Below are 18,226 nucleotides of genomic sequence, written 5' to 3'. Positions count from 1 at the left end.
CTCTAGACTCAACTTTTGACTAGACTCAACTGCACTTCCTTTCCCTGTCTGGGCCTTATATAGACTAGGGCTCCCTAGCTCCCTCTAGTGACTAAGAGCTGGAATGACACCCCTAGCAGGCCTGTACATGCAAGTTTCACAGTAACAGGGAAATACATAGCATTACATTACATGACAATTTATAAAGATGACATATACCAACTTCCCCATAATTAAGGAGGGACGACAGCACACCAAGTGACCCTTTGTAGTGACGGGCATTACAGTCCCCGTACACTACATCAGACCACCAATCAGACCCCCAATGTTAATCAGACCTCAGCTAACAGCCCCAATAAGATCCCCAATGTTAATAAGACCTCAGATCACACCTCAGCTTAGACCCCAATATGAATGACCCCCAATCAGACCTCAGATAAGAGCCCCATGCCTCATAGCAGCCCCCAGTGCCTCTCATTAGCCCCCCCAGTGCCTCTTATCAGCCCCCCCAGTGCCTCTCATCAGCCCCCCAGCGGCTCTCATCAGCCCCCCCAGCGCCTCTCATCAGCCCCCCCAGCGCCTCTCATCAGCCAGTAATAACAGCCCCCCCAATCATGTGCCAGTAATAACAGCCCCCCCAGCGTCTCTCATCAGCCAGTAATAACAGCCCCCCCAATCATGTGCCAGTAATAACAGCCCCCCCAATCATATGCCAGTAATAACAGCCCCCCCAATCGTGCCAGTAATAACAGCCCCCCCCCCCCAATCATGTGCCAGTAATACCAGGGCCCCCCAATCATGTGCCAGTAATACCAGGGCCCCCCCAATCATGTGCCAGTAATACCAGTGCCCCCCCAATCATGTGCCAGTAATACCAGGGCCCCCCAATCATGTGCCAGTAATACCAGGCCCCCCCAATCATGTGCCAGTAATACCAGGCCCCCCCAATCATGTGCCAGTAATACCAGGCCCCCCCCCAATCATATGCCAGTAATACCAGGGCCCCCCCAATCATGTGCCAGTAATACCAGGGCCCCCCCCCAATCATGTGCCAGTAATACCAGGGTGGCCCCCATTATGTGCCAGTAATACCAGGGCGGCCTCCATTATGTGCCAGTAATACCAGAGCGGCCCCCATTATGTGCCAGTAATAACAGGGCCCCCCCATTATGTGCCAGTAAAAAAACTAAGTATTGTATATAGTTAAAAAAAAAAATTAACACTTATACTTACCTCTTTGGAGCGATGCGATGCAGGCCTCTTCCGGCCTGTGTCCCCACTCCAGCGCTGTACGGCTCAGGCGGTGTGATGACGTCATCACGCCGCCTATGCCGGCCTCTGATAGGCTGCCTATCAGAGGAACAGGAAAGGGACACACCTCCCTGCCCTGCTCCTCCGCACAGCCTTCTGTTTGTATTGCTGTCCTGAGGACGGCGATACAAACACAGATCACTATGGAGATGAGCGCTTTGCTTCCACAATGGAAGCGCTCATCTCAGTGCCTGCCCCGCTGCCGCCGCTGGGGGGGATTTGACCAAACCTGTCCCCCCCGGCCCCCGCATTATTTCCTGGGGGGCTCCGTCCCCAGCCCTGAGGCAGCCCGGCCCACCGGGCAAATGCCCGGTCTGCCCTATGGCCAGTCCGGCCCTGGTGGGGGCAGATTATTGCATAGGGCAAATTACTTCACAGGGGTGCAGTGTGGGGGTAAATTACTTCATGGGGGACAAATTACTTCATGGGGCAGTGTAGGGGGAAATTACTTCATGGGGGCAGTGTGGGGGCAATTACTTAATGGGGGACAAATTACTTCATGGGGCAGTGTGGGGGGAAATTACTTCATGGGGGCAGTGTGGGGGCAAATTACTTCATGGGGCAGTGTGGGGGCAAATTTTTTCATGGGAGGGCAGTGTGTGGGAAATTACTATATGGGGAAGTGTGGGGGAAATTACTATATGGGGCAGTGGGAGAAATTATTATATGGGGCAGTGTGGGAGAAACTACTATATAGGGGCAGTGTGGGGGAAACTACTATATAGGGGCAGTGTAGGGGAAATTACTATGTGGGGCAGTGTGGGGGAAATTACTATATAGGGGCAGTGTGGGGGAAATTACTATGTGGGGCAGTGTGGGGGAAATTACTATATAGGGGCAGTGTGGGGGAAATTACTATATAGGGCAGTGTGGGGGAAATTACTATGTGGGGCAGTGTGAGGGAAATTACTATATAGGGGCAGTGTGGGGGAAATTACTATATGGGGCAGTGTGGGGGAAATTACTATATGGGGCAGTGTGGGGGAAATTACTATATGGGGCAGTGTGGGGGAAATTACTATATGGGGCAGTGTGGGGGAAATTACTATATGGGGCAGTGTGGGGGAAATTACTATATAGGGGCAGTGTGGAGGAAATTACTATATGGGGCAGTGTGGGGGAAATTACTATATAGGGGCAGTGTAGGGGAAATTACTATATGGGGGCAGTGTGGGGGAAATTACTATATAGGGGCAGTGTGGGGGAAATTACTATATGGGGCAGTGTGGGGGAAATTACTGCATGGGGGCAGTGTGGGGGTATTAGGCATTATTACCTGGAGCAAAATATAGGGTGTTATTATTACTGGGGGCACTCTAGGGGACATTATAACTGTTGTAGACACTATAGGGACCTTTGGGTCAATCTGGTGTCAAGTAGAACTGGCTTAGTTGCCCACAGCAACAGATTCCACCTTTCATTTTTGACAGCTCCTTTGGAAAATGAATGGTGGAATCTGATTGGTTGCTATGGGCAACTAAGCCAGTTCTACTTTACACCAGTTTGATAAATGACCCCAATTCTGAGAAATAACGTGTCTGTGTAACAAACTCAGTAGAAACAAGATGCGGCTGAAAGAATTTGTCATGGCGGTCTGGGTCAAACGGAGGAGAAGAGGAAAGAGAAGATCCACATGACAGGAGATGTCACTGGAAGTAAGAGGTATGTGTTGCTGTATTCTCCTATATGTAGAGCTGGCTCACTACTGTGACCTGCGTCTCATCTTCTCCTCCAAGTCTTTTTTATCATAATCAGATGTATTTGAAATTTGGCAATTACAATTTTAATTTGTCACCTGCAGTCCTATGTAACACCCCAGATAACAGTGATAACTTTCTGTGTGAAGATAATGTAGTAGATGTTCCATGCAGTCTTATGTAACACCCCACATAACACAATAGTTCACTGTGTTATGTGGGGTGTTACAGGGCCCCCCAGGGCCCCTATATCGGGTCTCAGGTGTAGGAAATGCTGAGTGGTATGTTGTGGCCTAAAATGTCTTTCTATGTGTGTCACGGTGCTCCTACCTGGATACGGCTGGACCCCAGGCTTTGGCTCCGAAGCAATAAATAGGGGGAATAATTAAGGGATTTAAAGAAATAAATTGAGTCCAGACCTTGAGATGAAGTTCAACAGCAGCTTTACTTGCATAAATGTTTCTTTCAACTGTTTACAGGCTTTGTCTTGGTTCCAGCAGGCTTTAGCATTAAACTGGCAGGCAAACTCAACTCTGCTGTGTCTCTGTTTCTCTCTGACTCTGCTGTACTGACAGGCTGGCATGGTAACTTGGCTTCTTCTGTATGTTGCACTTCTTCTCTGTAGCCTGACTCTAGGTTATGCCAGGGAACTTTCCTCCTGGCTCCTGAGGCTTTAAGCTTTAGCCTCCATGGCCAGCAGAGCTTAGGGTGCTCTGGCTGGCGTGGGCACATCCAGCAGAGACGTACCCCTGCACACCCTTCCCCTGTCTAGGGAAGATCTAAACTGGAACTAACTGGTCCCCACCCTTCCTGCAGGAAGTAGGACAAGCCCACTTCCCTACAGAAGGGGGTTAGAATGGAATGGTAAGTTCCATTCTATCTAAGTACAGCTCTGTCATATTTGATGCCACCTGCTGGTGAACCAGGAAAGTTACATGAACATAACAGTTGCAAAGAAATTAGGAATGCACAGTGTGGAGGACCTGGACAAAATACATAGATGGCATTGGTGTTAGCCCAATAAAGACAGTAGCAGGGTGCAAGAGTGGTACCACAACTCTGGGGTGTCACACATAGGACTGCAGATAACATCTATGACATCTGTACTCAGAGAGTTATGAGATGTTGGAGGTCCGATTACTGGCACCCCCGCCAATCAGCTGTTTGAGGAGACCGCGATATCCCAGTGAGCGCTGCAGCCTCTTTGCTCCTTACCAAGCACATTTGATAGCACTGTGCTTGGTATTACAGCTCAGACCCAATCACTCAGATGGGACTGAGCTACACCTAGGCCACGTGACCGATGAATGTGATGTCATATGGCCTAGGAAGAGACTGTGGCGCTCAAAAAGCACCACAGCCTCTTCATACAAATTTTTTTTAAACTAAAATGGAGGGAGGGGCCCCAGTTGGGTAGACAGCCCCGGGCCTATCATGCACTTACTCCGCCCCTACTAAAACCCCTTCCTTCCACCCATTCTCTATGCAAGGGGGGCACGTGGCTCCATAGCAATGTTATGACCAGGAGCACCAGAAATATAAGAATAAAAGAGAATTGTCACTATACACAAGAAATGGCATTGTCCAAGAGTGACTTCTCCCGGACAATACACTGCTCTATTATAATACACTAATCATATATTCACTGTAATAACCACTATCTCTATGATACATCATAGCGTGTGTTTTACTAAACATTAAAAGGGGTTTTCTAACTTTAGCAAATGGTATTTATCATTAAGTCACAAGGTTAAGAAAAGGCACTTACTAATTTATTGTGATTGTCCATATTGTCTCCTTTGCCGGCTTCATTCATTTTTCCATCACATTATACACTACTCGTATCCATGCTTATGACCACCCTGCAATCCAGCAACGGTGGTCGTGCTTGCATACTATAAGAAAAGCTCTGGCCTATGCATTCTCCCATGGTCCTGGCCACCAGAGAGACCTGCACCCTTTCCTGTAGTGTGCAAGCATGTCCGCTGCTGGATTGCAGGGTGGTCGTAATCCCTGGAAATTAGTGTAGTGTCCCACTCCAGGTGGATGGGAACACTCCACATTTTTCTGTGCCATCCTATGTCATTTTGCACTATTTATCTTTTTCACAGCTGCTAAATTACCATTTCAGGCTGGTTCAATGCACTACACATATCTGCCTCTAGGTGTCACTTTCACACCATTTATATAGGTCAACACACGGGAAGTTAGAGAGATTAGAGATGTGAGAGATTAGGAGTGAGGAGGAGAGGAGACAGACTTGGCTCTGTCCTCCTGGGCTTCGCCCAGGGAGTGAAGCTACTTCAACCTTTGTAGTCCAAGACTAGGACTTATTGATCCTTTACTGTAATACCCCTTCTAGGGACCCTTCAAGGGTCTAAGGGAATAATTGCTGGACCTTAGGCAACCTTTTTAAAGAATGGAGCAGAGAGTTTGCCTGCCATAAGGGAGACCCCCCTTGGGTTGCTGAATTACTGAATCACTGAATATTGCTGAACTGCAGAATATTTACTTACAGAGGATCCAAACTATTATTTAAAGGAGTAACCAGAACAAGATCAGGAACCAAGTACAAGTAAGATCATCACTCCTACAAAGTTAAGAGCTGGAACCTATAGACACCACCTCACTGAGCCTGTAATTGGGATTTACAGCTTTACCATCTGTATTTATGACAAAGTGCTGCTAGTGGATGATACTTAAAGAGGACCTTTCACCTTGAAAAACATTGTGAACTAAGTATGCTGCCATGGAGAGCGGCGCCCAGGGATCTCCCTGCACTTACTATTATCCCTGGGCGCCGCTCCGTTCTCCCGTTATGCCCTCCGGTATCTTCACTCACTAAGTTATAGTAGGCAGTATCTTCCCTTGTCCTGTTGGCGTCTCCTTCTCCTAGGCTGTAGCGCTGGCCAATCGCAGCGCACAGCTCACAGCCTGGGAGGAATAGCCCATTTAGAACTTGATGGCAGCAAGTTGGGGTGGGCCATGTCTACCATTATGTAGCATCCACTCTCTTTTTAAGAAAAAACCTCCCAGGCTGTGAGCTGTGCGCTGCGATTGGCCAGCTCTACAGCCTAGGAGAAGGAGACGCCCACAGGACAAGGGAAGACACCGCCTACTATAACTTAGTGAGTGAAGATACCGGAGGGCATAACGGGAGAACGGAGCGGCGCCCGGGGATAATAGTAAGTGCAGGGAGATCCCTGGGCGCCGCTCTCCATGGCAGCATACTTAGTTCACAATGTTTTTCAAGGTGAAAGGTCCTCTTTAATGGAAGACTCTAATTTACAAGTAAAGTTCCTGTTTGGTTCAACTACTGCCTCTCTCATCATTCTACTCCATCTCCTAATTGCACCTTATGGTGCTGGCGTCACAAACAACACAGGGGCCCAGCCACCAAAGCACCTTAAACACCTATACCATCAAGGGCACCTCAACCACCATCTGGCTGGTGTTCCTTGCAATAGATAGTGCCCCGGATAATTTAGTGCTGTCTTCCTTTCCACTGCAGGCCGGCCCAGGGGACAACTGAACCGTGAGTACTACTACCCTCACTCGGCACACCACCACGTTTACGCTCACATAGCACCCCTAGGGCGCGGGCGTTGCAATTAGCAGTGTATAACGTGGTGGAAAAATGAATCAAGCCAGCAAAGATAAGATAGATAAGATAAAAAAAGACAATCCTTTAATTGTCGCACCGTGGGGAAATTCACAGTGTTACAGTAGAACAGAGAGTACAAAAACTCCAAAATAAAGGCATTACAATGACAGTAGGGTACAGATCAAAGAGTTAAAAAAAAGTAAGGTATATAGATGTCACAGTTTAAAAAATTCAGGGGGTCATTTATCTATATTAGGCGTATTTCTGGCGCAGATTTCAGCGAAAAGGTCCTTTGCGCTGCAGTCTGCAACTTCTCGCATGGCGTGATCGGGGAGGGGCCGGCAGGATCGTCTCATTTACCATTTTCTACACCTGTTTTAGTCTTCATAACTGCGGCAGATCCACCGCCAGTGTAGGGGCTTAAAACGCTGGTCTTAATAAATCTGCCCTCAGTCTCTGGATGGAATTATATCCGCAGGAACCCACTAGGTGATTAGTGCAGTCCATCTTCTCTTGGGTTGGTGTTGGTTGTACAGCCTAAAAGCTGCTTCTGATAGAAGCTTCTTCCAACACTTGGGTTGGAGCAGTCAGTCACTGACGGTAGTGCCCAATGCTATCATAGTCTCGTGCATGGTATGGAAGTTATTCTTCAGCATGGAGATCAACTTGGATAGTATCCTTCTCTCACCTACCACCTTCCCCAGTTCTAGGGGCCTCCCCACGACAGCTGACCCTTCAAAACAGTTTGTCAAGTCTCTTTCTCTCCCTGGTTGAGACGCCGTTACCCCAGCAGGCCCCTCCAAAGGAGATAGAATTACAGAGTTGAAAAAGACCCTAAGAAGTGCCCTCTGCACTCCAAAAGCTCTCGGCCTCCTAAGCAGGTAGAGACTGCTGTGACCCATTCTGTATAGGACCACCTCCTTGACTTCAAAGCCCAGACTGAGCAGGAATTTACAAGTTTTACTGAATCTTTTCCCATAAAACTATATATCAATCTGCTCAGCTCCTCCTGCTCTATAACATACTGCCTGCAGATTGCACTGCATTTTCATGGTGACAGGTTCCTTGTCTACATGATAAATGCCATTTGCTGAAGTGAGACAACCCCTTTAAGGAGATATGAAGTGACAATCTTTTATGTTCTTTTCAGCTTGTGACCAGACAGGAGACGGTGATTCTCTTTGCATTTACACAAGAAGAGGGATTCGGCATCTTATTATGTGCGGGGAGACCTTTTGAATTTTCATATGTGCTGCCTATTAATTCATTATTTTTTTTATCTTATCGCCAAACTCATCTTTTATTCTAGTAGCACATTTTAGAGACTAGACAGGTGTGCTAAGGGCAGATATGTCACCCTTCAAGATAACATTATGGGAATAGTAATGGCGGTATAGCAAAGGAAGGAGAACGCTGTGCGCCTCTTTGTCTAAATAAACCAAAAATGTTGTGCACGCTTTATAATGGAGTAACCCCTCCCCGTCCTTCGATGTCTTACTGATAGCATGGGGAACCCTTTTAACAGAAAGGGACTGTCCACAGCAGATAACCCCTTCCCTGCTGTAGGGATGCAGGTGGCACCTCTGTATAAATGTGCCTTGGTGTTTCTTTTCTTTGGTTCCTTGATTCTGCTGAAATGATTACATAGTTACATCTAGTTACATAGTAACAAAGGAGGAAAAATCATAAACGTCTATGGAGATCGACCTGGTAAAAAGATGATAATTCTATGTCTTTGATGTGCATGTGGAGGCTGTTCTCTACAGGAGCGCCCCCCTACACTGGAGCTATGCCTGTTTACTGTTTCTCCGAATGGCGGGGATGTCACAGCAAGGCTTTCTAGCTCACTAGTTTAGTGGATTAATAGAGTGCGGCAGACAGTGCACTCACACATACAGATCGGACTATTCCAGCCGCTTTCTCCTTCTTGTCTCCTTGAGCACTAAATACCATTTCAGATGTGTGACCTCTGCAGCCAAAGACGTCCAGTGCACTGGGATGTGCAGGGTTTTCTTCTATTAACTGGTACTATATGGAAATACCTGGACTTAGATGTAATAGTGCCGGAGCATCTTTGGTCTAATAACTCCTACTGTATGTATCATATTTGCTCATACTTTGTAGCTTAGGAACTGGACTGATGGACTAGACTCCAGAACCTTCCTTCAGGATCTGGGGCGCAGTAAGGCCTCATGCACACAGTGCGCACTATATCTGGAACTGATTTTCATGCGGAAAATCTACAGCAAAATATAGTACCGGCTAAGTAGATGAGATTTTCAAAATGTCCTAGCCCCCCGTCCCAAGTGTGGGGGATGGTGTATAAACATCATTTATTAAGGCCAGCGTTTTAGAAGCTGCTCTTAATACCCCCTTAGCTGGCGGGGATGCGCCGAATTTATGTAGAGGCGCCGGCCTCTACATAACTTCGGCGAATCCACCGCCTGTCTAAATCTGCGCCAGCTCCCTTGCTGGCATAGATTTAGAGCATTTTCTACACCTAAGGCTACATTTACACGACCGTATGTGTTTTGCGGTCCGCAAAACACGAATCCGCCAAAAATACGGATGGCATCCATTTGGCATCCGTATTGCATCCATTTTTTCTTTTTGCGAGTCCGTTGTAACAATGCCTATCGTTGTCCGCAAAATGACAAGAATAGGACTTACAGATGTGGACAGCGCTTTAATTTTTTGCGGACCCAATGAAAAGAATGGGTCCGCATCCTATCCGCAAAAGCAAATGGAGCGGACAAGGAAACAAAATATGCATGAGCCTTAAAGCAGGTGTAAAAAATGATAAATGAGACGAGTGAAGTAACCCTGCCCACGCCATGCCCCCTTTTTTTTAGACCTGGCGTGAGCGGAGAAAAGTCATATAGCCAAAAAATGGCGTATATCTGTTAGTATATGAAACCCAAAATATTGTTGCACTGGCGTTTAAAAAGTTGCAAAAAGGGGTCTTGCAACTATTTTTTATGCAAAAAAATTGGCATAAAAATGTTCGTTACTGACCCCCCATCCTGATCCAACACTTTTTTGTTTACTGCTTAATTCCATACATGCTCCTTCATTGTTTTCATGTCTTTAATCTACAATAAACCAAAAAACTAAAAACATGGAATGAAAAAGTGTCCCCCTGTGAACACAAAGTTAGGGTGCCTGTACCGTGTGCTGCCATGGGATCTGCACATGTATGGCCAGTAATTGCCGGGGTCACACATGACTGAATAGCTGCGGATTTGCCACCGTGGGTCTTTCGGATGCAATGCATTTTTCCCTGAAGCCCCATTCACTTCTATGGGACCAGGGCTGCGTGAAAAACGCAGAATATGGAACATGCTGCGATTCTCACACAACGCAGAAATGATGTGCGAAAAACAACGCTCATGTGCACAGACAGGATGAATGGGTCCAGATTCCGTTCACTTCACACATTACAACTGTGAGAAAACTTGCTTGTGTGAAAGGGGACTTAGGCCCCTTTCACACAAGCGAGTTTTCCGCCCGGGTGTGATGCGTGACGTGAACGCATAGCACCCGCACTGAATCCTGACCCATTCATTTCAATGGGTCTGTGTACATGAGTGTTTTTTTTTTCACGCATCAGTTCTGCGTTGCGTGAAAAACGCAGCATGTTCTATATTCTGTGTTTTTCATGCAGCCCTGGTCCCATAGAAGGGAATGGGGCTTCAGGGAAAAATGCATTGCATCTGCAAGCAGGGTCGGATGCAATGGGTTTTGTTTGTTCTTTGTAAACCTTCAGTTTTTTATCACGAGAGTGAAAAACTCATGAAAACGTATTGCACCTGCGCAGAAAAAACTGAACAACTGAACGCAATTGCAGACAAAACTGACTGAACTTGCTTGAAAAATGGTGCAAGTTTCACTGAAAGATGCGTTCAGTGAAACGCATCTGGAGCCATGTGAAAGAGGCCTTAGGTTGGGTTCACACGGGCGTTGCGGGAAAAGGTGCGGGTGTATTGCGAGTGCGTTTTGCACTCGCGTGAGAAAAATCAGCATGTTTGGTACTCAAACCCGAACTTCTTCACAGAAGTTTGGGTTTGGGATCGGGGTTGTGTAGATTGTATTATTTTCCCTTATAACATGGTGATAAGGGAAAATTATAGCATTCTTAATACAGAATGCATAGTACAATAGGGCTGGAGGGGTTAAAAAAAAATAAAAAAAAATTTAACTCACCTTAATCCACTTGCTCGCGCAGCCGGCATCTCTTCTGTCTTCTTCTTTGCTGTGTACAGGAAAAGGACCTGTGGTGACATCACTCCGGTCATCACATGGTCCATCACATGATCCATCACCATGGTAAAAGATCATGTGATGGACCATGTGATGACCGGAGTGACGTCACCACATGCTGCGATTTTCACGCAACACATAAGTGATGCGTGAAAATCACAGCTCATGTGCACAGCCCCATAGAAATGAATGGGTCCGGATTCAGTGCAGGTGCAATGCGTTCACCTCCCGCATTGCACCCACGCGGAAATCTCGCCCGTGTGAACTCAGCCTTAGGCTGCTTTCACACATAGGGGGTCATTTGCAAAGAGTGGCGTTTTATGCCAGTCTTTGTTTCCTCGTCTTTGCTTCCAATTACCGCCTCTATGCCGGTGACACTGAATTTTACCTCTCTGGCCAAAATGTGACTTCCCATTTATCTACAATCCCAGCACGTCTTGTCAGCTACATCTTCATTCTTCTCCTTCTGCTTCTTAAAAATTAACATGGAGAAAACAGAATTAATTATATTTCCACCTTATCACTCAGCCCCCCTACCTGACCTAACAGTTAACAGCATGATGGTTTCTCCAGTCTCGCAGGTTCACTGCCTGGGTATAACATTTGATTCTGCCCTGTCCTTGAAACCGCACATCCAAACCCTTGCCACGATCTGCTGCTTTCAACTCAAGAACATCTCTTGTATTTGCTTCCTCACCTCTGAGTCAACTAAAATGCTAGTGCATACCCTCATCATCTCCCGCCTGGACTACTGCAACATCCTCCTATGTGGCTTCCCATCTTGCACTCTTACACTCATTCAATCTATTCTCAACTCTGCTGCCCAGTTAATTCCCCTCTCCCCTCGTTTCTCCTCTGCCTGTCCCCTCTGCCAATCTCTTCACTGGCTCCCCATTGCCCAGCAAATTTAGTTAAAAATGCTAACAACTACGTATAAGGCCATCCACAACCTGCCCCCTCCTTACATATCTGACCTGCCTTCTCGATACATCCCCACACGTAATGTCAGACCCTCACAAGACCTCCTTCTCTGCTCTCCGCTCATCTGTTCCTCACACACTCGCCTACTAGATTTCATGTGTTCCTCTCCTCTACTCTGGAACTCGCTACCCCAGCACATCAGACTCTCCCCCAACATCCAAACCTTCAAAAGTAACCTGAAAACCCACCTGTTCAGGAAAGCCTAGCACCTGCAATGGGCATGCTGCCACCACACAGCCACAAGAGCAGCCTTTACCCTCACCTACTGTGTTCTTCCCCCTTCCCTTGTAGATTGTAAGCTCTCGCAGGCTCCTATTTGTCTCATATTATTCTCCAGCAATCTCCACCTTCCCTTTTGGCCTCTTTGACTCGAACATATTGAAATCTGTCTGCATGGATTCTGGATGCCTATTTCTTCTTTCTTGCATTTTTGATGCTCTCCCATACCCTGTAATGAGCGTATTTGGAAGCGGATTTCAAATACTCACAGAAATGATACGCCCATCTGAATAGCCCTATTCATTAACATCAGCAGAGGATTCCAGCACACAAAATACGCGTCATATACAGATTAAAAATATGCTCGTTTGAAAGAGTCCATTATCATCTTCCCAAATCGCCTTCCCTCCTCTCGCCCTCTTCTCACAACCCTCCTTATTACCATATCTCCTACCCTTTTTTGTCTATTTCCACACTCTCCGACTCCGTCTATCTTTCTAGTGTCTTTTTCCTTTGCATTATACAGAATATCCCCTATTAATTGGCATGCACAGTGACAAGTGAGTGCAGCTGCTGCTCTCTCTCTCTCTTCAGCTCACCAGGAGGGGGAAGCCTGTTTAAAGGATCCTGACGTCACACTGGGATTCCTGTCCTCTTCTGCTGCAAGCCCTGGAAAAGCCAGTGCAACTTTCCCCTGCTCAGTGTCAGCCTCTGCCAGCCTTCACATCAGCCCGGGGACTCCTGAATGCTCCAGTACATGCTGCTGATGGCTGTGCACTGGTGAATGAGGCTTGTTTCTGCAGGGACCACCTTGTTGATCATCTGTTATTCTGCTCTTGCATCAATCAGCGCAGAGACTGGGAAAGCTGTTCTAGCTGCAGATTTATGGATTCACTAGAGAGCTGAGCAGCCTCAAGAGAAGAAATGGGCACCTTCTAAGTGAGAAGACCTACATGTTGTAGCTCCTATGCTTTCCTCGAAGAACTTGTCTGCATGACATTCGCTGTGGAGTCCAAGGAAGATCCTTCAAGGTGTTCCCCATTGATGTATTCTCACATCCTCCTCTGGTTTTTAGCATTTGGAGAAATACTCTAATAATTTGCAAACTTTTGGACCATAAGTGACCGATTTTTCAAAATGATTGGTGGCTCCAGCTTGGAAGAACTGAATGGGAGTGGATCCGACTGCAGTGAAGAGGTAGAAATTATAGTCAATGTTGGAGGTATTAGACAAATCCTTTATGGTGATATCTTAAACAGGTACCCAGAGACCAGACTGGCAGAGCTGATGAACTGTGTAACTGGGGGGTATGATGCCATCTTCGCTCTGTGTGATGATTATGACCCAGGGCAAAGGGAATTTTACTTTGATAGGGACCCTGATGCCTTCAAGTGTATAATGGAGGTTTATTATTATGGGGAAGTGCATATGAAGAAGGGAATATGTCCTATGTGTTTCCAGAATGAAATGGAGTTCTGGAAAGTGGACTTGTGTTTTTTGGATGAGTGCTGCAAAATTAACCTCAATGAGAAGAAGGAGGAATTGGAGGAAATAGCCAGGAGGGTTCAGACCATTCTTGATGACTTGGGGTTTGACACATCAGAGAGTAGATGGAAAAGGTTTCAGAAGTATGTTTGGAAGTTCATGGAAAAGCCAGAGTCCTCCTTCCCAGCCAGGGTTACTGCAGTTCTATCATTTCTTTTCATCCTTATCTCCTCCATTGTCATGTGTTTGGGGACCATCCCAGATCTTCAGGTGGAGGACTCTGAGGGGAACCATGTAGAGCACCCTTCCCTGGACAACATAGAGACTGCATGTATTATCTGGTTCACAATAGAGTATGTCCTAAGACTGATGTCCTCCCCAAACAAATTACACTTTGCTCTCTCCTTTATGAATATCATTGATGTGTTGGCCATTCTGCCTTTTTATGTCAGCCTAATCCTGACACACCTGGGGACAAGAATGATGGAGTTGACTAATGTCCAGCAAGCAGTCCAGGCATTGAGAATTATGAGGATTGCTAGGATTTTCAAGCTTGCTCGTCATTCTTCTGGTCTACAGACTTTAACCTATGCCCTGAAGAGCAGTTTTAAGGAGTTAGGGCTCCTTTTGATGTACCTTGCTGTGGGCATATTTGTATTCTCAGCCCTTGGATACACAATGGAGCAAAGCCACCCAGAAACCTTGTTCAAGAGCATCCCTCAGTCCTTTTGGTGGGCTATCATTACCATGACCACTGTTGGATATGGCGACATCTACCCGAAAACCACTCTGGGAAAACTCAATGCAGCTACAAGTTTTCTCTGTGGGGTGATAGCCATTGCTCTCCCCATTCACCCCATCATCAATAACTTTGTCAAGTATTACAACAAACAGAGGGTTTTGGAAACTGCTACTAAGCATGAACTGGAATTGATGGAACTTTATTCTTCTGGAGGGGATCTGAGAGGCATTAAAAGTGATGCACATAGGTCTGAGGAGGTGAAAATGTGGAGTCACCTCAAAGCCTCCCATAGTGACACTTTCATTCCAGTATTGTCTAAGGAGAAACATCACAGGACAAGGCTGCAGAGCTGCAAATAACAGAAGAGGACTATAATAATAATACTAATAATGATATTATAATCAGAACATTGGTGCAAGGAACAGACTCCTATACATCTGTATAGGACATGTTACAAAGGAAACACATGGACTTACCAGATTAAAAAAAAACACAAAAAAATAAAAATAAAAATGAAGTGAACTGTTTGACATCTCCATGTGTGGCAGTCCTGTGGTATGTACAATAACAATATATACATATGGTTTTAAATAAAGAGTGCCATAACCCAACCCTGTGCAGGAGTCTTAAAGATTTCATACAATAAGCCAGGTGTGTAATATACAGATGTAGATAAGATTAGATTTTATCCTTTGAGGTCTGCATTGTTTGTGCATCATTATAAGGTAAGACGTTCCTAGCAGTCCTATGTAAAACTACTGATAAAACATGATATCACAATGAATTGAATAAAGGATAGACTTAGCTGTGCTATCAATCTATCTATTTAACTATCTATCTAAAATCTATCTATTTCTCATATCTATCTATCTATCTATCTATCTATCTATCTATCTATCTATCTATCTATCTATCTATCTAAAATCTATCTATTTCTCATATCTATCTATTTAGCTATCTATCTAACATGTATTATTTTTAACCATCATTTTGCTTTTTAAAAAACATTGTAGCTTCTGTATAGATGGAAAAAAATCCCAGATGATGCATAGACAATAAATCCACAATATACATGCAATTAAATCTTTAAAATTTTCTTCTGACAAGGAGACATTTTGGTAGCTGGGAAACATAAGCATGAGATATTCTACCTGCAGCATTATCAGATGTGTAAGAGTGGGTCCACCCATAGGTTTTGAATGACATTTTTTTTTTGCACTTTTGTGTTTTTAGTAGCATTGTTTGGACCTGTTTTTTATGCTTTTTGTGGTAAAGTCTGTAGCAAAAATTCAGATCAGGACACACAATAGTTTTTGTTAATTAAGCCTCATTCACACGTCCGTGTCCGTGCTCAAATCCGTAAGCAGGTGGTCAGTGATGCATCCATAAGGCTGTCCGCGAAGGATCCGTGTTGGGTCCGTGTGTCCGTTTTTTGCTGTCCATGTTGTATCCGTGTTTCACTGACACTGAACAGCTGAAAAATTATTTTGAAAGAATCTCTTCTTAATAATCTGTGAAACATGGATGGCATCCGTGGTTTTCACGGACCCATAGACTATAATGGGCGTGATGGATCCGTCAACACGGACAAAATAGAGCATGCATCCGTGCCGAAGAAACGGACCCACGGACTGTGCTGATGTGTGATTACACACATTAAAATTAATAGGGACGTGCGCTGTCCGTGGAGAACACGTACAGCACACGTGCGTAAAACACGGACGTGTGCATGAGGCTTTAGGTGGCGTTTTCTGGCTCTCTCTGCTGAAGCTTTTGGTGTTTTTTCTGGGTCTGCACAGTCAGAAAAATGGTGCTAAAAATGCCATAAAAACACATGCAGTATAGAAATGCCAAGAGGTTTCTATGGCAGTTTTAAGTGGCAAAAACAACAGTACAAATCCATGTGTGTAACGACCCTTAGGCCTCGTTCACATTTCTGTTTTTCACTGACATGTACTGTCTACATTTTCCACGGACAGCAACACGTACCCATTTATTTCATTGTGGCTGTTCACACCTGAGTGATTTAATTTTTCAGTGACTGCAGGTTAGTGAAAAAAATCACAGAGACATGCCCTTCTTTGGTTTATGATGTGGACAAAAGACGCGCATTGAAGTCTATGGGTCAGTGAAAACCATGGACACAACACAGATGGCATCCATGTTGCGTCCGTTTTTCACAGACCATTGGTAGGAAATGCTCTGGAAGTTCATTTTCAGCTGAGCAGCATCCGTGGAATACGGATGACACACAGAGAATAAAAAACGGACACACGGACCAGATGAGATGCTTCACAGATGTAACACAGACAGATTTTTTTCAAGGACATGAGACGGAGGCCTTAGGGTACAGCTACACGGTCAGGTTTCCTGATGCAGTTTTGGAAGCCAAAATCAGTAGTGGATCATAAAAGAAGACAAAGTATAAAGGACAAATATGACTTCTCTTTTTTGAAGTCACTTCTGGTTTTGGCTTCCAAAACTGTATCTACAGTTAGGTCCCTATATATTTGGACACTGACACAAATTTTGTTTTTATTACCTGTTTACTAAAACATATTCAAGGTATAGTTATATAACGGACATGGACATAAAGTCCAGACATTTAGCTTTCATTTGAGGGTATCCACATTAAAATTGGATGAAGGATTTAGGAGTTTAAGCTCCTTTACACGTGGCACCCTGTTTTTAAAGGGACCAAAAGTAATTGGACAATTGACTCAAAGGCTGTTTCATGGGCAGGTGTGGACAATTCCTTCATTAGTTCATTCTCAATTAAGCACATAAAAGGCCTGGAGTTGATTTGAGGTGTGGTGCTTGCATTTTGAAGATTCTGCTGAGAAGTAAACATGCGGTCAAAGGAGCTCTCCATACAGGTGAAACAAGCCATCCTTCATCTGCGAAAACAGAAAAAAAACATCTGAGAAATTGCTGCACTATTAGGAGTGGCAAAATCTACAGTTTGGTACATCCTGAGACAGAAAGCAAGCACTGGTGACCTCAACAATGCAAAAAGACCTGGTGTCACTACCAGAGCTTTGGGACGTTCTCACAGCTCTGTTTCTCCACCCCTGTGATGATGTCACTACTAGAGCTGGGAGGAGTTTTCTGTTTCCTTCCTCCCAGCTGCGTTTGATTTCCCTGCCTTTATATTCCCCCTCCTCCTATTGTAGGTGTGGATTATATTTCTCATTTGGGTTGTAGCTCTTGCTTGAGTATCTTCCCTTGCATGCTATCCTTTCACTGGACCTGTGTTCTGCTGCAGCAAGTACTCCGGATATTGCCAGCCTGTCTTTGGATCCGTCTTCACTGCGGCTGCAGCCCCTTCAGCTAAGCGTGCAGACATTGTTGTGTATCTGTGTGTTTTCTGACTGGATCCGAGGCGACCACAGTTCCCTCCATATACTGAGCAGGGCACCGGTGGCCGTGCCCCTTCCACTATTGTAGGGGTTACAGTGGTCATCAGTCTTAGGTACGCGGGCATGCCTCCTTCCACCATTTGGATCCGGGCATGGGCTTAGCAGCATAGGGAGAGCTTTCGAGGGTCTGACAGGGGTAACCCTTTATCCTCCCTAGTTTGGGTCCGGTCAGTAGCTCTATTTTCTGTGCATGCTCTTGTTGCTCACATACAGCCGTGACACCTGGACGCCAACGGAAGACAGCAGTGGTGGCTGAGGGCAGAATAATTACCATGGTGAAGAGAAACCCCTTCACAACAACCGACCAAGTGAACAACACTCTCCAGGATATAGGTGTATCAATATCCAAATCTACCATAAAGAAAGGACTGCATGAAAGTAAATACAGAGGGTTCACTGCACGGTGCAAGCCACTCATGAGCCTCAAGAATAAGAAGGCTAGATTGGACTTTGCTAAAAAAAAACTTCTTAAAAAACCAGCACACTTCTGGAAGAAGATTCTTTGGACAGAAGAAACCAAGATCAACCT

General features: G+C 45.5%; 1 protein-coding gene across 1 annotated transcript; it reads left to right on the top strand.

Annotated features, from left to right (window-relative positions):
- The first annotated feature begins 12,810 nt into the window (after positions 1-12,810).
- Positions 12,811-14,637, top strand: KCNF1 (potassium voltage-gated channel modifier subfamily F member 1). Its single transcript, XM_040430984.1, has one exon. It carries the CDS (start codon positions 13,189-13,191, stop codon positions 14,635-14,637), a length of 1,449 nt encoding a protein of 482 aa, XP_040286918.1. The 5' UTR covers positions 12,811-13,188.
- Positions 14,638-18,226: the final 3,589 nt, after the last annotated feature.

This window comes from Bufo bufo, chromosome 4 (assembly GCF_905171765.1).
Source record: "Bufo bufo chromosome 4, aBufBuf1.1, whole genome shotgun sequence".
Classification (NCBI taxonomy): Eukaryota; Metazoa; Chordata; class Amphibia; order Anura; family Bufonidae; genus Bufo; species Bufo bufo.
This window is presented reverse-complemented; position numbering and strand designations above follow the sequence as displayed.

What these genes read in the sequence shown, in the direction of transcription:
- KCNF1 (XM_040430984.1), top strand. Translation starts at nt 13,189, where the DNA reads ATGATTGGTGGCTCCAGCTTGGAAGAACTGAATGGGAGTGGATCCGAC.